The sequence below is a fragment of the Calypte anna genome, chromosome 4 (assembly GCF_003957555.1).
Source record: "Calypte anna isolate BGI_N300 chromosome 4, bCalAnn1_v1.p, whole genome shotgun sequence".
NCBI classification, from domain to species: Eukaryota; Metazoa; Chordata; class Aves; order Apodiformes; family Trochilidae; genus Calypte; species Calypte anna.
Genome location: NC_044247.1, coordinates 16,428,920 through 16,449,232, shown reverse-complemented (window position 1 = coordinate 16,449,232; position 20,313 = coordinate 16,428,920). Strand labels below are relative to the sequence as shown.

The following is a 20,313-nucleotide window of genomic DNA, read 5'->3' as shown; positions in this document are numbered from 1 at the left end:
ATCCCCCTGCAAGTGGCTCTAGATCTGTCAGCAGCTGTGGAGGGGGCGCAGGCGAGAAGGCAGAGCTCTGCCCACCCAGCCTTTGGAGGCTTCCCCATCTCCTGGAGTCCTGTGGAGCTAAGGATGAGGCACCTGTCCGTGTGACACTGGGAAAAGCAGGACAAGGCTGGACAGCAGCTCGCCGGGTCCCTTCCCTGGGTGCGAGGACGCTGGCAGCAATACCCTCACCTCCCCCCACAGCGTCCCTGCTCCTGCTCACGAAGGAGGGACGGACCTCCCTCTCCCCAGCCACACGTGTGCCCCCCGGCTGCCCACCCCGTCCCCCCCGTGGGGCTGACGTCAGGCAGCAGATGCGTCCTGTGCCCAGCATCCTGGAGAGGGGGTGGCACGGCGGGCGACGGCAAATATCACGGCTGCTGACGGCGCTGGTTATTCTTAGCACCCTGCGGAGGAGTAGGGGGGTCTGGCTGGCAGCACGGCCCAGCCGGCGGGCTCCCCGGAGCAGATGGCTCCGCTACATAACCCCCCTCTCCCCTGCACCAGCAGGGGAGGGATGGGGAAAGAGGTGCAGCGGCACGGCCCGGAGTCCTGCCTGGTGCTGACCCAACTGCGTATGCAAGGAGAGGGTGGCTCTGGAGGCACCCCGAGATCAGGAAGGGTGCAGTCTCCTACCCCAGACATCCCCTCCCTCTCCCCCCCCCCCGCTCCTCCGCGAGAAAGTGGGCTGCCGGACCTGCCCACCCGGTGCAGGTGGCTGGGCTGGGGCACGGAGCCGCCGGGTGCCCTTGAGCAGAGCGGGTGTGCGGAGCTGCAGGCAGAAAGCAGCCCTGTCCCAGTCCTGGGAACAGCAGGACCCAAAAAGGCCAGAGCTAAACATAGGAAACCTACTTTTCAGCTGTCGCTGCCGACAGCGGGGCTGGATGCCTGCTCCCGGCTGATGGCCTCGTCCCATCACGTGGCTCCGGGATCTGGGGCTTTAGGGAACCTGAAGTGGCTTGCGAGGCTCAGAAGCAAGAACGTTGCGGTCCCTGACACGTGCTGCTGAGGATGAGGAGCGAGGAACTGATGTCTGGGCAGTGGCCAGCGTGCCCCCAGTCCCCAGCGGCAGCCCCCGGGATGGCTGCGGGCCAGGAGCCGCAGCTGAGTGGCAGAAGTCCCCGGGAGCCGGGGACCCGCACCCCAGGCTCCTTCCCGCGGGAGCGGATGATGGAGCTGCTGAGCACACAGAGCGCCAGGACCGGCTCCGGGGGTCTGCACGGAGGGGTCGGAGGGGCAGAGGCCCCGGGGATGGAGCGGGGATGCCTTCCTGGGAGCGAGAGGGGGGACGTGTCCTACCCCCCATGCCCACGGGATGGCAGCAGCCTCCCGCGGCTCCCGCTGCGCCCCCACCACGCCTCTGCCCCACCGAGCCCGCTGTCGGGCACAGCTCTGCTGGCAAGGCAGGACCCCATCCCCAGTTTTCCAACCGGAGGGATGGAAGAGAAGAAACCTCAGCTCCCTCCTGCTCCTTTGGGCCCTGGCAGCAGTGGGGTGGCCCAGAGATCCCCTCGCCAGCCCCACTGCCAGGCTGTGCTGATGCTGCTGGCACACCCGGATTGGCAAGGCTTGGCTTCCCTTTGCTCTCAGGGTGCTGAGCCTCTCGGCGACCGCTTGAAGGGGTGAGGAAGGACCTCGAAAACAGTCCTCAGCATCCATCAGTGCCACAGAGAGAGGTGACACCCCCGTGATAGCCTTGTGAGCTGCCCCTCCATCGGGAATTCACGTGGTTTCAGCATCATCCCTGGGCTGCCAGTCACCTCTGCCCCATGCCTGGATCCCCTGCTAGTGCCACCTCCTCTGGCAGGGCCAAATCCTGTCCCATTCCTGGGACTGCTGGATTGACACAAAATGGAAGCATGGCCCAGAGGCCTCCTTGGCCAATTTGAAGCTGTTTATCAGTGGCTGACATTGTCTTGCGCCTTCCTTGGTTACTAATGGACTGGAAAGTACTTCGTCCTCATGTGATGTGAATGCATCTTCCTCCTTCTTGCCAAATAGGGAACAGAAATGTTTATTGAACACTTCTGCCTTTTCTTCAGTGCCACCAGCTGCCCTATTAACATCTCATGCCAGTGCTGCTCTGCTGCCAAGTTTCCTGCTGTCCTGGGGCTTTTGGTGTTTTTGCCCTGCTAGATTTTGACCTGGTTTATCTCTTCTTATCAAATCCGTGCACTTCAGACTTGCTGCTGTCCTGCAATTGCTGCTTTCTGCAGCTCCTGACATCAGTCCCATTTGCAGTTCCTCTGTACAGACTTCCTCCCACTGCTTCCACTTCCCCTCCTGCCTGTGGTGGGCTTTTCAAAGCCTGCCTGCTCCTTCCCTTGGACAGCTCTGCTGCCTCTCAGATCCTTGGCCAACCTTTCTTCAGCAGCTCCCAGTCGTTTTCTCCAGATGTTTTCCTCTCCAAAGGGGTGATAGATCTCCCAGCTGGCTCGAAGGGTCCATTGACCAATGGTCACAGCCCAGCCCAGCTTCCACAGGCTGCCCTCTCACACCCTGTCTCTGTGTCTCTGCTTATCTGGGACCTTGGTGCCCTCTGTTCCTTGTCCCGGGCGTCACAGCCCAGCTGTCCTCACAGCTCAGGAGGTTTCGTCCTGTACCCCAGCACCATCAGGGCAGCTCCGTGTGCCCCAGTCACTCGCAGGCATCCCTCACTGGTGGGGGAGATGTTCCTGTCGGGATGCAGGAGTGCCAGGGAAGTCCCTTTTCCCCCCTGTGCCGTAATTTCCTTTCCCCTTGTGTACCTCCGGAGCCCCCAGCACCCCTCAGGCACACCAGAACTTCTCCCCAATCTGGCCCGATGTGCACAGGTTCCACCCGTGCCTTTTTTTCTGGCTGAGGGTTAAACTCGTCCTAGCTGCAGCGGAGATGCCAGGTCACTCCAAACTTCCTGCCATCCTGGGGGCTTTTCCTTCGCTTTTCCCTTCTTTTTGCCTCTTCCCCGGAGTCACACGGACGTTTCCGTGCCCGAGCTGAAGCCTCCGGGACTGATGCCTCCCTGAGCCCCTCTGCCCCCTTATCAGCAGGCCCGCAGCGCGATGGGGGACACCGCATATCCCCTGGCCACCCCTTGCCACGCTCAGCCGCCCGGTCTGGGGTCTGCGGGCCCCCAGGGGCCCCGCTGCTGCGGAGAAGGGGGGGGGGGGGGGGCGGAGCACCGCGGGGACCCACGCATGGGGGTGCAGAGCAAGACCGAGGGGGAGGACCGGGGGGGAGGACCGGGGGGCGGGCGGAGCCGGGGCGGGGCCGGGACAGGGCGGGCGGAGCCGGGCCGTGCCGGGCGGGCGGCGGGGCTGGGGCCGTGCTCGGCGCTCGGAGCCGGGCGCGTCCTGCCGCCGCTCGCCCTCCGCGGCCCCGGGAGCTGCCCCGGTTGCGCCGCAGTGGCAAGGAGCGGGGGTGTCCCGGGATGTCCTCGTCGCCCACCGAGGAGTGCCGGTCGCCCGTGGGGCTGGACTGCTGCAGCTGCTGCCTGGACTTGGCCAACCGGAGCGGGCTGGAGGAGGGGGCCGGGGGCGAGAACAACAACCTGGGTAGCCCCACCGTGAGCAGCTTCCGGCAGCTGCAGGAGCAGCTGGTCCGCAAGAACCTCAACACCGACAAGCTCAGTTCCATCATGCGCCAGGACTCGCTGGAGCCCGTTGTGCGGGACCCCTGCTACCTCTTCAACCAGGGCATCTGCAACAGGAACATCGACCAGACCCTGCTCTCCATCCTCCTGCTCTTCCACAGGTGAGTCTCGCCGAGGGGCTGCCCGGGTGCGAGACATGTTCTCGGGGGATGACAGCACACGGGCGAGACGTGGGGCCTGCACCCCCCCATGCTGGCAGGGGGACCCGTGACACCCTGGGGCTGGGGACCCGCGGGACACGGGAGGTGGGTCGGGTGGCAGCGTTGGGAGTCTCTAGGTGGGGAGAAGCACGAGTGGCTGCGCGTGGCAGAGAGCCCAGCCCGCCTGCCGTGGGTGGTGCCAGCCCAGTCCCTGCATGTGGGTCCGGGTGGCTCTGCCCGTGGTGCCCAGCCGTGCCCCTCTGCTGGTGCCTTGTGTCTATCCGGGCAGTGACAACAGCCTCCAGCTGTGTGTCTTGGCCCCTGGACTCTGTGTTCATCTCCCTGGCTACCTCTTATCCACATGGACATTGCCTGCAGGGGCATGGACAGTGTCCAGCCTCAAACAGGAATCGTCCTCTTTCCTGAATGCAGAGGGTCAGCTTGTCACTTGGGAAACAGCCATGCTGCCTCAAAAGCCACCCTCAGAGGTAGCAAGAAACTGGGTAGGGAGCCTGAGAGTCCTGCTACTGGGTCCTGCTCCTTCAGCAGTTTCCCTGCAGTAAATTGAGTGGAGAGAGGTTTGACCTGGGTGGTATTTCCCATCCCTGGAAAGTGACTTTGGCCCTAGCCAAGCTGTTCCATCTTGGGGTTGGTCTCATCTATGTCCTCGAGGTCTGGGCTCGACCTTGCCTAGGTCTGGGGCAGGCAGGAGTGCGGTGTCCCTCTGCCCCTGCTCCAGCATTATGGGCAGAGGAGGCTGAACAGTGGTCCCTGGGGCTGCTGCCCCATAGGGTCCCTGGCCCATGGAGACCCTGGGATGGAGACGGAACAGAGCTGTCTCAGGGCCTGCACTGACACCTTTGGCTCTGCACTGGGGCTGTGGGGACAACAGGGTGCAGCCTGTGCTGGGGATTGCCAGGCTTGCTGCTCCCTGGCTCAGCCTTGGAAAGCTGGGCTGAACCTGGGGGCCTTGCAGAGTGCTCACTCCTGGATCTTTCTGTGGCTTCAGCAGGCAGGATGCATCCCCTCTCCTGGGGCTGAGAGGACGTGTGGCCCTTGGGTGCAGATGTGGCAGGCATCTGTGTGCCTGAGCGGTTCCTCCCCCGTGGGTGGGGTGTCGAGCTGGTGGGGTGCACAGCATCACCCACGCCTTTGCAGACACCTCGCCGTGACCTCCCCGCCTGCATATGCACCTGCAGGCGTGCACCAGGGCTGCACATGAGCGTGCAAGGCACCTCTTGTTCCCCTCAGAGGTTGGGTGGGCTCACACGTGGCTGCCCCACGCGTGCAGTGCACACACGCCCACTGGCCCCATCCAGTGTCTCAGTGTGAGCAGCAGCTCCTCCGGAGCCATCCTGGTCCCAGACACTCCTCCTGCACTTACATAACTCTGAGCTGCCGCTCAGGTGGGAAAGGAGGAGCTGGGACACCCGCCAAGACACCCAGCACCCAGCCACGCTCCAGGCTGCGTGGCCAGGGGGGAACCCCCCCAGCCGGGAGGATATCAGGAGCCAGAGGTTTCCCCGGGCTCAGGGAGGCTGCAGCCAGTGGGCATCATGGGTGGGGAGCGGAGGAGAGACACTGTCCCCAGCATGGGCTGGGTGTCCCTGCTGTGGCAGGGACCTGTGGGTGAGGTGGGAGATGTGGGCACTGCCTGCTGCCTTCCAACCAGACACTGCTGGGACAGGACCCATCATGCTCCTGGCAAGCATCGAGGTGCTCTGCTGAGGCCAGGAGCAAGAGGAGGAACCAGGGGACGGGGGTCTCTCCCGTCTGTGCCCCTCAGTGCCCCTCACTGTAGTACTCAAACCTATCCTCCATGCCCTGGTGTGTGCTGTGTCCCCAGAGGCTCCAATTGTTCCTGTTTGTGGCATCACCCCCTGCTTCCAGGCACCCAGCTGCCAGCCTTGAGACAGTTTGGGTGATCCCCCTCTAGGCCTGGATGGCATGGCGTGGGAGAGCTGGGGGGGCACAGCCCCGGGTTCTGCAGGCAGGTGTGCCCACACCTGTGTTTGCTGTTGTTTTGCTCCAGCCTGAACTTTCTCCTCCTGGGGAATGAGCCAAGATACCCAAGAGGTGATAGCATACAGAGCAGGGGATTGTGGGTGCCAGAGAAACACCCCGATAATAGGCCCGATAAGGGCACCCTTCCTGCTGGCACCGGGAAACCCGAGCATGTTTGTGCCCCTTGTTTTAGATGATGTGCTCCTAGACTGGCACAGAAGGAGAGGGAGGTCGTGTAGATGAAGATGCTTGTGTGTGGCCCAAGTCCAGCCTGGTATGGGAGGACCAAGCAGCTGCATCTGAAGACAGGTCTGTCTCTGGAGCTGTTGGAGACAGTTTCAGCCCATGATGGATCAGTCCCTGGGCTTGCAAGTCAAGGTCAGATCAATGCTGGGAGCCTTGGACAACTTACGTTCAGCATTTCCAGCCTGTCTCTGGGGGCTTGCTCCTGGCTGGGTGGTCCCTGCCAGGCCCTCATGCTTTGTCCTTGCTGCAGAGATGCCATGAGGGATGCATGATGTTAGGATGTTCTGGACCAAATGCCTACAGGGCTGATGTCCTGCAGGAAACCCTCTGGCTTGGGTTCTGTGTGGGGTCCTGTTCAAAAGGTCGTCTCCACCCCATGCCCTCACACAGGGTATCATGACCTGCTCTCCTGGGCAGCATCAAGGGGCCAGACTGGCGCAGAAGCACCAGGTGTAGGGTGACAGCTACCACCGTGCTGGCTGGGTGACACAGCTCCTCCCTGCAGCTGTCATCACTGTGGGCGGAAAGGTCTCTGCTGTCCCTCCGCAATGCCACCCAAGACCCAAGCATCAGCCCCACCATGCGTGGGCTGGGGAGAGCATTCCCTGTGAGGGCATGGCCCCTTCCCCAGGGCTGGGGGGCTGTGAGGGGAGAGCAGCACCCCCGGGGTGCCTGCTGGTGTGTGATTCAGGCAGGGCCCTGCCTGGCTCTGGGGTGGGGAGCAGAGATACGTGCCAACCTGCTCACCCACACCGACCAGCCCATGCTAGCTCTCCTGGCCCAGCCTCTCCTGGATAAGATCTTGCAGCCCAATCACCCCATGCCCCTTCCTGCCCTGGGCAGTCAGGGGACATTTCTGCCAGGCTAGCCCTTCTCCACGTGCTGTGGGACCTGCTGCTCCACCCAACAGGGTTGGCAGTGACCCACCCTTTGGTCTGAGACATGTAAAGGGGCTGGGGGCCACCTTCCCCTGGGTCCTGGGCAAGCCAGGGGAGGCAGGGGAGTGCTGTGCTGCCCTGGGGGGTGGGAGGATGGATCAGAGCAGGAGAAGCCATCGAGCAGGAGCTGCCCAGGCCAGGGTGACAGGGTGGCATTTGTGGCATGTCACCATTTGTTCCCATCTGTCGGGTGTCACTTTGCAGCAGCGATGCGGGAGGAGGGGACAGAGCCTGGGCCCAAAGGGCACCCTGGGGTGGCGGGGCTGGGCACACATTCCTGCTGTAGAGTGGGCAGGGGCAACAAGGAGGCATTGACAGAAACAGGGCCCGCGGGGAGCATGAGTGATCGTGGGAGTGGGGTGGGCGTGGGACCGGGGAGCCCTCCCAGCCCCAGGGCAGTGCTGCCCCGGGGGGGGGCTGCAGGAGCCACCCTCCTCTGTCGGGACTGATGCACTGGCTAGTTTTTTGTTTTGCTGTGGTGGGACAGAGCTGCACATGTTCTGACCCGTGTCCTGCAGTGTGGTGTGTCTGGCCTCGTGGAGCAGCAGGGTGCTGGGGAGAGCTCGCTTTGGCAGCAGGAGCCCTGGATGCGGGGAGCAGCTGACCTTGGAGTGCCCTAATCATCCCACCACCCCAAAGATGCCTGGCAGCCAGCTTGCTCTGCGCACCCTGGTGTTCACTGCAGGCATCCGCCACCCCAGGATCCCGTCCCATGGCCCAGCAGGCTTCAGGGCAATGTCCCCACAACCAGGCTGGCAGGGGCTCATGGTCAGGGAAGCCCAGCAGCACCAGGCTTGGCTGTGGCACACCGTGCTTGGCAGGGCTGTTAGCAGTATGTGTCACACTGTGTACAGTGCCTGTCCCAGCCTGCTTCTGTGAGACCCAGTTCACCCCAGCAAGGAGACTCCCCAGGAGAGTCCTGCTCAGCATCTCCAGTTCCTTGCGGTGGAACCATTTGACCCTGGACACATGGCAATGGCCAAGGGGTCTTGGCACAGCTGAGATGAAGCCCAGTGATGCCAACGCCAGCTGCACAGAAACCTGTCACCTCAGCCCCCTGTGGCTGCTCAGATGCTGCCTCTCTTCCAGGGCACATGCCCAGCTCTGGGCAGGCAGGGTGTCTGTGTCCCAAGGGCAGGCAGGTAAGGGCAGTGCCTTCCCACATGGTAAATGCTGGCCAGGATTTATTCCAAGCTTTGAACCTGAGGTGTGGAAGAGGCTGGAGCAGGCTAGAGGGGTTTTGCCCTTATTCCAGCACCATTACCCCCACTCATGCCAGCATCATGGAGTGACTGAGACCCCATTTGCATAGGGTATCCTGGGGATGTGAGGGCTGGAGAGGCACTAAAGGCTGCGACCTGTCCCAAAGCCATGCTTTGCTGGAGAGCTCCGAGTTATATTTATCCAGGTGTCACACATTGCTGGCCTTGGGACAGGAGTTCGTCATCATCTGTCTGAGTGCTTAGAGATATAGATAGATAGATAGATAGATAGATAGATAGATAGATTGATTTGAGGGGCTTTTGCTGCAGAATGACTCTCATGGCAGAGCAGAAGCCCTGGGCCCTCCGTACCTAGGGTTAGGATGTGATCCTGTCCTCAGCACCCCCTGCCTGTGACTCCCCTGGGGACAGGGGACAGGACAATTCTGCCCTGCGTGGGCAGTGGGGTGGCCAATGCCAGGGGCCAGGGCAAGACATCCCCACGGCTTCATGTGAAACCATCCTGGTGATCCCCTCCTGGCAAGGAGCAGGACTGCTTCAAGGCAGTTTAGAGCAGGGGACTGTCAGGTTGTCCCCAAAGGCTGGCACCAGGCAGTCAACAGCTGACAGGCAGGACAGTGCCACAGGTACAGGAGCTTATTGTCATTCTTGTTGTTATTGTTCCAAAATGTCAGCGAGGGAGGGGTTTCAATGAAGCGGCCCCAGTCTGAAATGCCCAGGATTCTTCGCAAAGGCCAGGAAGGGTATTAATAACCAACCGGCTCTGCCGAAGCTGCGCAACCCCAGCGCGTCCTTGCCTGACCTCTCCCGAGTGGGTGGCTCCGAGCTGGGCTCCATCCTCATCGTCACCCCCACCCACCGGCTGCTCTCCTCTGCGGGGTCCCGTGCCGCCCTCCCCCGGGGAAGGGGAGTTGAGGGGACCCCCCCCGATCATATCGCCATTGGGCCAGGCAGGAGAGCACAAAGCTCAGGCACATTTGGAAGGGGAAAGTGAAGGATTCCAGGGTGTCCTTGGACTTAGGTTATTCCGGGCGGGAGGAGCAGCCGCTGGCTGCACGAGGTACCGAGGCGCTGCCCTCTCGCAGCCTCAAGCACCCTCTGCCCGCTCATTGTATAACGAGCTGCCTGCAATTCGCTATCCAGACAGCTGCTGCGAGCGCCCGGCCTGGCTGTCGAGCACCCGCTCCTGCCTGCAGAACGATTTCTGTCTGCAGATGCTGGTGGCCCTGCCCTGGGGTCCCTCTCTGGGGCCGGGGATCTCTGGAACAAGCCGGGCCTATGCCAGCCAGGGGCTCAGGGTTCGGCCGGCGGCCCCCTGCCCACCCTGCTCTCCGAGGCTCCAGGGCACTGCGCGTCTCGGCGGCTGCGGGTGTCCCTTCAGCATCACGGCCACCTCTGCTCTGTCCCCGGTTCCCTGTAACCGGACTGGAGAAGGGCAGCCGGGCCCTGGAGATGATCCAGCTAGATCTACCCGGGCTGTTACGGTGGTCTACGGAACGGGGACTGTTCAGAGACTGGGCTGGAGAGCTGCGGGGCCGGGCAGGGCTAACTCAAGGAGGTGATAACACGGAGTTTAGTTACGGGAGTCCACCCCGCAGGGCCCGTGGGTGTGAAACACTTGCTCTGTGGACAGGTTTGTGGGTGAAATCTCTGCGGAGAATTCGTTTCACCCATCCTCCCTGGGGCTGGGCATCCCCCACCGCGGGTGCCGGGAGCGTGACCGAGGCTGCCTGTGCTCCCCCCGCCGATCGCCTCGATGCTCGCGGGAGCTCCACGGGGGCTTTTTTGATGGGCTCTGCCGTACCTGACTCCTTCCCCCCAGCGTGCTGCACTGTGGGGGGAGCCGGAGCGCCGAGGTTTGCTGCCCAGCCCTTGGTAGCAGCGTGGAGACGGTGTCAGCAGATGCAGGCGAGGCGGGAGGCTGGGCTGCGCGGTCCGGGATAAGCGGATCAGCCCTTTTTTCCTCCTCCCCTCCTAACCCATCGTGCCTGGGGAAGCCGTGACTCCGGGGGCTTCCCATGTGCAGGGAGGGCTGTGCCGGAGCCGGGTCAGCCCTCACCTCCCCTCCTCGCACGGCTGCAGGGGGGGTGAGGGGTAGGGGGTGCTGCCAGGGCAGGGTGAGGGGCATGGGAGGGAGAAGAGGGACTGGTGACAAAGTTAGAGAAAAGAAAAATTGCAGCTCTCAGCAGGCCGGCTCCGGGGTGTGCGCTCGCACGCCAGAAAACACAGAACTGGGAGTACAGCCAAGTACCTTTATCGGAGGAAGCAGGCAGCCCAACAGCTGGACATGGGAGCCTGCCAGTGCTCCCCCCGCCTGCCCCACGCTGCCTCCAGCCCAACGGGTTGGAGGAGCTCTCGCCGCAATCCTTGCCCGTGCCCTGTGCCTGGGGCTCAGCTGTGTCCCTGCCTGCAGCTCCCAGCACCCCGCAGGTCCCTGCAGCCCCCGGGGGTACAGCAGAGTATACAGTCGCCTGCTTGCCCATGGGCAGCCCCTGGCATTACCTCTCCCTTCCCAGCACCAGGATAGGGCTGCTGGGCAAGGCTGGGGGCTCCACTAGACCTATTCCCCACCCAGCTCTCCCCATCACTCCCACAAGCCCCAGCCATCACCCATGTTCCCCACCACCCCTCCTTCAGCTCCTGCAGGGCACAGCTGGCTCTGGTGTCCCCAGTCCCCTTGGCCACAGCTGCAGGATTTCAGGCTGTGAAAGGCAAAGTTTTCTTAGCTGTGTGTTTGCAAGCAGTGGCTTTGCCTCTCCCCCTCTGTTGTGACCCCCAGAGCCATAGATCTGGCTCTGCTGAGCAGCTTGGGCAGCTTTGGCTCTGCGCCTTTCCCGTGTTGCTCTCCGAGGCCAGGCAATAAACATTTCCCACGCCTCGGACCCTCTGCAGGGCCTTCCTCCCATTGAGCAGAGTCCTTGGGAGAGGGCAAACCCAGAACACTGCCACGGAGCAGCCAGAGCGGGTTGGAGGTGCGGGAAGGCAGGGGCTGCGGAGCCAGGGTTGCTCCTGCCTCCCCCCAGGCAGGACAAGGGCATCCTGCAGCCTGTGGCACTGCAGGGCCTGGCACGGGCTGGGTGCACAAGGCTCTGTGCCATGGCACATCTTATCCCTGGGGCTGTGGGGATGGGGACCCCGGCAGGAGTATTGGGTGCCAGGAAGGAAGAGCTGATCCCATCCCCGTGTTCCTTGCTGTCCTGTGTGCCAGCCAGGCCTGGGCCTGTGGGGGCTGCAGCCCTTGTCCTGTTGCAGAGGAGGGAGTGTTCACTAAATATTGCCCTGGTGACCAGGGCTGTCACCTTGAGGGTTGGGCACAAACCCTGCAGGGTCATCGCTGGGGGTGACACCGCGAATGGCTGGTGTCACCGCCTCTCAGTTTTTTTCCCCCAGAGAGCACCACAATTAGTGTCACAATTACACTGTATGGTGGCTTCTGTTATTGTTCCCAAAATAACCACAGGCACAAGCTGGGTCCTGCCTTATGAACCGCCCCTATCTGAACACAGAAGGCAGGAGCTGCCACAATGCTGCTCTGGGGATGCATCTCCCATCCCCATTCCCTCTCCCCCAGCCTGCTCCAAGGTGCCCATCACCATGGCCTCTTGTGCCAGAGGATACCAGCAAGTCCATGCCCACCTGCTCATTTGGAGGAGCAAGGAGGGATACTTCCCACCCTGTTCTGCTGCTGCCAGGCCCCCGGGAAGATGGAATGGGGTGATGGGAGAGGAAGCGGATCCCAGCAGCACTGCTGGAAGGGGGCCAGCAGCCCATGGGGCTCTCTGCAGGGCCACCAGCAGCTGGGAACGGGTTCCCTGTTGCTTGGGTAGTGGTTTGGGCAGGCTGCAGGGTCTCCTGTGCAGTCCCCAGAGAGAGCTGAGTACAACCTGGGGGTCCAGCAGGGTGCTGTGAGCTGTGGCTCCCACCTCTGCTATGCCAACTGGGCTGCAGGAGGGCTTCCCGGGGGCTGGGGGTGCTCCCCCCCTGCAAAGCCATCTGTCCTCACCCCGCTCTGCCGGCACAGTGCATGCATCTGCAGCAGTGTGAGTCAGGGACGGGCGTGTGTGTGCAGGGGGTGTCTGCAGCACACACACAGGATGCACCAGCGTGCATGCAGGGGGGCTGTGCCTGCAGGGTATGCGTGCAGGATGCACAAGCACATGTGTGCTCACAGAACGTGCATATGTGTGCAGCATGCATTCCCGTGTGAGCTGGAAGATACACGTGTGCAGGGAAGGAGTGTGGGTGTGTCCCTGCATGTGCAGGGTGTGCACATGTGTGTGTGCATGCAGGACAGGCACGTGTGCACACACATGTAAGAGTTACTAGGTGAGCAGAAGCCACCTCCTCCTGAGTGGGTGTGCGGGCTGCAGGGGATGGTGTGGTGCCAGGGGGGCTGGCAGCCCTTGTGCCTGGTGTGAGTTGTCCCAGCAGAGCTGGCTGCCTCGGGGCTCCTCACTCACTGAGCACTGGCATGGAAAGGGAAAGCAGAACCTTCTGCACTTCCATCCCTCGCTTCTGCAGGGGCTCAGGGCAGCACCCTTCCCAGCCTCCAAGCTGGGGAGCCCACACCCTCAGCAGTGATGGCCATGGACTGTGCAGGGCTGGGAAAGACCTCAGGAGGGATAGTGGGGAAGTCAGGAGCTTAGTTTGGTTTATTTTTGCAATGGTCTCAGCTCCATGTGAAAAATACCAGCGGTGGCAAAGCTGGAGCAATTCCCCTCAAAGCATTTCCCCCCTGGGAAAATTCCCAGTGTTTCCCTGGGCTGGGCCAGGTCTGTGGGTGCTGCAGCACTGGAGATGAGGTGGTGGGGAAACTGAGACACATCTGCCAGGGCTAGGGGCAGTCTGGGGCCTGCCCACCCTATCTCCCTGCTGCTGCCCACCACTCTGCAGAACACAGAGGCTGCAATGGGAAACTGAGTCATGGGACCCCTGGTGTGGGTGCCTGGGCTTGTCCTGGCTGAGGGGACAGAGCTATGTCCCAGGGGATGACACCCTGCCTACCACCAGCCACCCCGGGGACAAAAGCACACAGAGCTCCTTTCATCTGCCCAGGGAGGGGGGCAGCTGCCCTCTTCCCCCTCGTGCCTAGGGGTGGCACACTGGCCCTAACAGCCCCTGAAAGGGACAATTGAGCAGGGCTGAGGTCATCTGCCTGGCGTGTTTACCCCATGCCTGTGTCCCAGGGATGTGGCTGGCACCCAGGCTGCCTCTGCCACCAGGGCTCTCCCTGCTCCCCAGGCACAGCCAATATCCCTGCTGGGGCAGAGGGGCTGGAGAGGGGTCCCAGACACCAGCATGGCCTTCCAGCCGCCGTACTCCCCGAGCCTCTTCAGGAGGAGGGACTGGTGAGTAGGGCCAGGCACGGGCAGGGTGGGGGTGACAGGTGCCAGCCCCCCTGCACAGCACAACCCAGCAGCCCTGCATGGGCCAGGCTGGTGCATGCATCAATGCCCCCTGCAGAGGGAGGGATGAAGGGGTTCTACACGTGTACCCCTGGGGAGAAGAGCCTCTCCCATGCATAGTCTCACCCCTGGGGAGGAGATGCTTTCTTGGGTCACCACGCAGGGTGCCTATGTCCTTCACTGCTTGGGACATCTCCTCCTTCTGCCCTGGGAAGGGGGGGGTGTAATTATCTGAGGGGCAAGCAGGGAAGACCTTGCTCTAAGCAGTGCACCGTGCCTCAGCTTCCCTGACAGGGAAATACCCCTTCCCTGAGGACTGGGCACAGCAGCACAGCTGCCATCAGGTCACACCCTGTGCTGGCACCCACCAGCAGGTGCCAGGCACCTTCAGCAACCCCCGTGTCAGGGAATTTGGGGTCTTCTGCCTCATCCCTGGGGTTCACATGCCCCTGACAGCACTGATGCCTCCTCGGACGCCATGTCACACGATGTCCCGCAGGGCCTTGCTCAGCATCAGTGACCGGATCCGGCACGGTTTGTGCAGGATGAGCCAGCAGGGTCAGTGGCCACGGGTGCTGAACAAAGTCCCACTGGGTGCAGGTCCAGAGGGCAGAGATAAGTCCCGAATCTGGCAGGGCAGCCCAGGGGGGTGCAAGCCGACCGCAGGGGGCTATCGTTTGCGGTGGGCAGTGCTATCCCTCCCCCCCCAGGCCTCCTCCCCCCACCCCCGCGTTGGTAGGGGCGTTTTTGGGCGTCCTTGCCTGCACCTCGCCTTATGCGCGTGTCGCTCTGCGGCCACGGTGGTGGACCTGGTGTCATTGCACACGCGTGTGCCCACGCGAAGATGCCAGCACTGTGGGAAACCCCAATCTACCTCCGGGCGCAGCTCGGGGGGCAACACCGGGCCGGACCCGGGGTACCGCTGCACTCCCGGCCGTGTCCGCGGGGCGGCCCCACCGCTCGGAGCCGGTCCCGGAGTCGCTCGGTGCCGGATTATGCAAGGGCGGGGCGGGGCGGCGGCTGCACCCGGGTTTGTTTTGTACCCTGAGGTTTGTTTTTCACACTGGTTTTGTTTTTCACTCTCGTTTTTGTTTTGCAGTCCGGTTTTGGTTTGCACTCCAGCCCTTGTTTTGCGCGCCCGTCTTGTGTTTCAGTCCCGTTTCTGTTTTGCACGCCAGGTTTTGCTCTGCACGCCCATGGCTACCCTTTTCCCTTCGCACCTCCTTTTCTTCCCTTCGCACCCCGGAGGATCCTGCTCTGCGGGGCGCACAGCCCAAACGCAAAGTGTGCTTCCCCGTTTTCCCAGTCCTCTCAAGCGGGTTTCACGCCCCGTCCCCCCCCTCCGCCTGCCCGCAGCTGAGCCTCCATTCTCCTGATATGTAGGGAGCACAGGACAGAGGTGCAGAGGCGTCTGGGGGGGAACGCTGGGTGCCAGGACTGTAGATGCAGCAGATAAGGGGTGCACGAAGCAGTGGGTGTGCGGATTGGGGCGTGCAGAGCAGCAAGGACGCAGTACGGGGGGGGCAGGCGCCCTGCACTGGGAGGAGGACACGGTGGGATGGGGTGCAACTGGGAGGCGCTGAGTTGCGCAAGTGGGGTACAGTGGTGCCGTACCGGGGGTCGGGATGCAGCACCGGGGTGCAGCACCGGGAGCTGGGGGGGGCCTTGTCGTATCGGGGCAGTCCGGCGCGTGGCGCTGTGGGGCAGGGGGCTGTCCCGGTTCCGCTGGCACCGCCCGACGGGGCGGACGCGGCTGCTATAAAGGCGGGCGGCGAGGGGAGGATCCGCAGAGTGTTCTGGTCGTTGTTGTGTGGCCGCGTAGCTACTCTCAGCCATGAGCACCGGCATGTACCAGTCTCCCATGGAGGTGGCTGTCTACCAGCTCCACAACTTCTCCATCTCCTTTTTCTCCTCCCTACTCGGGGGGGACGTAGTCTCCGTGAAGCTCGATAACAGGTAGGGATAACCCCGCGACCGACCGCGCCCCCTCACATGCACGCCCCCCCCCGCATTGCTCCGGGGGAAGGGGGGGTCTTGTTGTCCCGGGAGAGCCCGCTGGAGGGGACCCGGGGGCATTGTTGCTCCGGGGGGTTCTGCTGCGTTAATCCCCAGTGAAGAAAGCGTGTTGCAATGTCCTGGTGCATGGATCCCCCGGGAAAAAAAGGGGTTCCTCGGGAGCTCGCTGGTAATGCTGTGCCTCTGTGTTCTCTTCCAGTGCCTCCGGAGCCAGCGTGGTGGCCATCGACAACAAGATCGAGCAGGCAATGGTGAGCCGCACCGCCGTTCCCCGCCCGCCTTCCCCCCCATCTCCCCCCACCCCGGGTTGCTCTTGCCTTGGGGAATGTCCCCAGGTGCTCTTGCGTGGGAGAATGTCCCCAGTCCCCGGGTGGCTGGTCTGCCCGAGGAGGGGGTCTCTGCTCCCTAGCCTGTTGCTGGGCAGAGCAGCTTCTTTGTCTGCCTGCTGCTGACTGAGCTCATTGGCGCCGGCAGCGCCGCAGTGCGCAGGGAGCCGGGACGGGGGGGGGGGGGAACGTGGAAAGGATGTAGGGGTGACCAAGACAGGTCCCATGGGTGATACGGAACTGCCAGACGCCCCAAGGGGTGGTGGGGGAGCTGGTGGGTGGCTCCTAAGGCGGCGAGACCTGAGTGATGTGGGACCTGAGGGATGCTGTGGGTGCTGGCGAGGGGGGTACACTGGGTGAGCACCGTGTGCTAAGGGTGGGAGAGCAGCCCTTGGGAAAAGCCTTTGTGGCATTTGTCGAGTTGCTGGGGGGTTGGAGTAACCTCCAGGATGTTACCTGTCAAGTGATCAATCTCTTTGATCATCTTTTTGCAGGATCTTGTAAAAAATCACCTGATGTATGCTGTGCGGGAGGAAGTGGAGGTCCTGAAAGAGCAAATAAAAGAACTGTTGGAGAAAAACTCCCAGCTGGAGCGTGAGAACAGCCTCCTGAAGACGCTGGCCAGCCCTGAACAGCTGGAGAAATTCCAGTCCCGACTCCCCACGGAGGTCCTGTGCCCGGAGGAACAGAGCCCCGGGGCAGCTGCCCCTGCCCAGCACTCCGGGGCCTCTGCGGTGTAAGGTGGCTCTGTCCTCGGGGTGGGCAGAGCCACAGAACTCTTTCTACTTAATCTCCTGCAAAATTGTTTCCACCTTCATCTCACACGAAGGACTGCCAGACCGTGGCACTGAGCCGTGGACCCCTGGGCAGCCCCGGCCAGCCAGCAGAGCCAGTGTCTGTCACCTGCACGAGGATGCTCTTCTGCGAGGGAGATGCAGGGAGCCGACCCCTCCCCACCCAACCTGCCCTCTGACAGGAGTAAATTGTCAACCTGCCCATCCCAGGCTGTACTGAAGCCTGGGCATCAGCACCCACCCTGGCAGTGGGGGGCAACCTTCGACACGCTGACGGGAATCCAGGGTTGGAAGGAGCACACGCCGAGCCCCGTGCACTTGCTGCAGCGTGCTGGGGAGGGGGGGCTCATCTGGCACTGCCTGAACCTGGAGGAAGACCGTTGTTTAGTGAGCAATGAAGATTTTGTCCCGCTCGCCACCCAGGAGCGTACTGGAGCCCAAACCTGACTGAGCAGCCCCGGTGGTGGCAGTTGCAGCATAGAGCATGGCTGTACACACATCAGTGTGGGGATTACAGTGGAAAAAAAAAAGCTTGTTTTGTTAGTTTGGGCATCTTCTGTAGCCATACCAATACATGAAGACCTGCAGGAGCGGTGCCTATGGGGTCATCCGTGTCCATCTCTGTACAGCTGAGGGATTCGAAGCAAGACTGGAGGGGCCAGCAGCTGGAACTGGGTGTCCAGCACTGCCCGAAGGAGGGGATGGAGTCACCTCTCTGGCATCCACCGTGACAGCGCTGCGAGGATGGGGACTGCGACAGACTGAGCTCTAGCCTGCCAGGGTGGAGGGAGCCAGCCAGAGCCTCTGGGCTCCCTTCTTCCCTGGCCAACTCTCTGGGAAGTGACAGGACGTCCCTTTTGACGTCAGAAGCGGTGATACAGTTGTGTAAATCTAGATAGAAATTGCAATAAACTTTACTTTTTATATAAACATGCGGCCCAAGCTGTGTGTTGTCTGTGGCTGGGAAGAGGGATGTGTTGGAGGGGGGGAGGATTAGGTGAGCAACATGGGGAAGAGGCTTGGATTTGCTGAGAGGGGACAGGTGAGGACACCGTGCTGCTCCCCAGCTGGGAGAACCTAGCACCTCCCATCTTCGAGGGGAGGTAAGTTCCCCTGAACAGCTCTATTTGAGGCAAAATGGGTCCCAGGGACCCTCAGCTTGCAAGTTTGTCCTCTGTGTCCTGCTTGTGACCAGGACTGTGCCCAGAGCAGGCTGGGGGAGATGAGCAGGGAGGAGGCTCCTCCCAGGTTGCATGCACCCTCAGCTCTGTTCTTTCTCTGGAGGGTTTGTTCTGTTGTTGCTATCTGAAGTTGCTAAACCATGACATTTGTGTGAGGGGTAAAGCTGGTGGGTAGAGCAGTGCCAGGAGGTGAGTGAGCAGAGTCTCAGGATCTGGAGAAGCAGAGCCCATCCCTGGGGTTTTACTCCCCAGTCCTGAGCTGGCTGGAGATGCCCCAAGCCAGTGAAGGGCCCAAGTGGCTGTTGGGTGTCTGTACCCCCGTTGCCAACAACACTGTGCTGGGGCTCTGCTGCGGTGAGGGTGACTCTGCCCCAGCTCAGAGTGAGTCATGGCACAGAGCTGAGGGCGGTTGGCTCCCTGGAAACGCCGGGTAAACAGCAAAACACAGGCCATGGGGGCTTGAATCTCTTATGGGGTGCCTGTCCCCTCCTGTCCAGACAGTCCTGACAGGGACTCCACTACAATTGTGTTTGTGCTGGCAATTTCACTGTAGTGGGTGTCGGGGTGCTGCTGGGAAGTTGTGTGCCCCTCCTTCCACACCTCTCTGCGTGGGGCTCTGGTGGTGAACATCTGATTTGGCCTTGCTGCACCCCACCCCCAGCTGCATTTGGGGGATGCAGTGATGGTGTTTGAAGACTGAAGCCCTGTTTGCCACCTCCCACAGACCCCCACTCTGTCTCTTCCCTATGGCCCTGGGATCCTCCACAGCCTTCAAATGCCTCCCCATAGGGAGGGTGGGACATGCAATAGCAGCCAGGCAGACCCTGCTAATCGCAACCACTCCACAAAACCCACCCGCTCAAACCACCCCTTACAGATCAGCCTTCCTCCCACGGGTGGGCAGAACCTCTTCTGCTCCTACAGCATGGCGTGACACGGTGCCAGCCAATAGCACTGGGCAGCCCCATCAGAAGCCCCTCCCTGCAGCTGGCAGATGCCACCGCAAAGCTGTGCATGGGTGAGCCCGGCCCTGCCGTGTCCCTGGTGTCCCCTGGGAGCAGGGGGGCAGGAGCCGAGCACCCAGCGAGCCTGTTGGTAAGGGTGCACAGGGCCTGCTCTGCACCTCCTGCTCCATCTGAGGGGCCCTCCAGCACCCAAAGACCTCTTTTGCAGAGGCACAGGCTCTGAACGAAGCAGCACGTATTGTGCAGCTCCCGAAATAGGATCGGTTCAGCCACCCCCCTGCCCAGGGGCCAGTCAAGCTCTTCAGGTCCCTATGGTAGGGAGGGGGTGAGGGTTAACGGGGCACTGGGGGACCTCCTTGTGATGCCCCAGTTCCCAGCTGATTCACGGCACCCCAAGGGTTAAAGCACTGGGCAGGAAATTTCTAAGAAATGTCTGATTTGAGAAAAAACGGGAAGCTGCTGCTGCCCTGAGCTGGGAGGGAAGGAGGGAAGGAAGGATGCTGCCCAGCCCTGGTCCCTGCCTGGCACCCCTGACCTACCCTGAGGGTGCAAATGTGGCATTGGGAGAAGGGGGGGGGGACACACAGAGACATGACTCCTTGTCCCTTGTCCCTGTTTCTGGGGTGGGGAAGGATGGAAAATGGAGATGGGAATGGAGTTGGGGGTAGAGCTGAGGGTGAGGATGGGGTGTGATGGAGATGGGATAGGGTGAGGATGGAGATGGAGTGGAGTGGGGATGCCGGTAGGATGAGGATGGAAGTGGAGCTGAGGTGGGATGAGAATGAGGATTGGGATGGAGATGAGATGGGGATGCAAGGGAGAGGGGAAAAGAAAGGTAGATGGGATAACAATATGTCCTTCTCCTTCCCTGCTGGAACAGGCTGAGCCTCAAGGCTCCCTCCAGCCAGGAGCCCTGCTCAGATCAGGGGAATGATGGAGAAAGGAGGTTGAGGACTTTCCATTGCAGAGCAGGGAGTGCATAGAGAGCTGATGCTCAGTGCAGTGTGTGTGGGGAAGCAGCTGCCTGGAAGGCCGTTTGAGCGGCATGGGGAGAGCAAAAAGGTTTGGAGGCCCACCCATGGGCCAGGAGTACCTGGGGAGATACCCCCCAACTCCACACGTTCTGGGCTCTGTGTGCTGGGACCCCATCTGGGAGGACTCTGCTGCAGCCAAAGCCGTCGGCCTTAGGCAAGCGTCCCTCCCTGCTCCTTGAACGCCGTGTCCCAGCCCGGCCCAGCCCCGTGGGAACTTCACAGATAAACTCGTGGTTGGGATTTTCCACGCAGTCCTCATGGCCCATTTCCCCCCACAGATCCAGATCAGCTTGCTGGGCTGGGGTTAGCCCACCTCGGGCTGCCTGGGACCACTCTCAGACCCAGACACCCTTTGGGAAGGGAAAACTGCTATG

At 61.9% G+C, this 20,313-nt stretch overlaps 1 protein-coding gene across 2 annotated transcripts; it reads left to right on the top strand.

Moving 5' to 3' along the window:
* Positions 1-3,298: 3,298 nt before the first annotated feature.
* Positions 3,299-17,689, top strand: TSC22D3 (TSC22 domain family member 3). 2 transcript variants are annotated; one of them, XM_030449300.1, is made up of 3 exons: positions 3,299-3,768; positions 15,839-15,890; positions 16,460-17,689. In XM_030449300.1, exons 1-3 carry the CDS (start codon positions 3,446-3,448, stop codon positions 16,703-16,705), a joined length of 621 nt encoding a protein of 206 aa, XP_030305160.1. In that variant the 5' UTR covers positions 3,299-3,445; the 3' UTR covers positions 16,706-17,689. The 2 variants fall into 2 exon arrangements, with proteins under 2 accessions (XP_030305160.1, XP_008498273.1); XM_008500051.2 differs by lacking the exon at positions 3,299-3,768 and adding an exon at positions 15,395-15,579.
* The last annotated feature ends 2,624 nt before the right edge of the window (positions 17,690-20,313 follow it).

Coding starts and splice junctions, on each gene's coding strand:
- TSC22D3 (XM_030449300.1), top strand. CDS start 3,446: ATGTCCTCGTCGCCCACCGAGGAGTGCCGGTCGCCCGTGGGGCTGGAC. Junction 3,769..15,838: donor ATCCTCCTGCTCTTCCACAG/GTGAGTCTCGCC, acceptor GTTCTCTTCCAG/TGCCTCCGGAGCCAGCGTGG. Junction 15,891..16,459: donor ACAAGATCGAGCAGGCAATG/GTGAGCCGCACC, acceptor ATCTTTTTGCAG/GATCTTGTAAAAAATCACCT.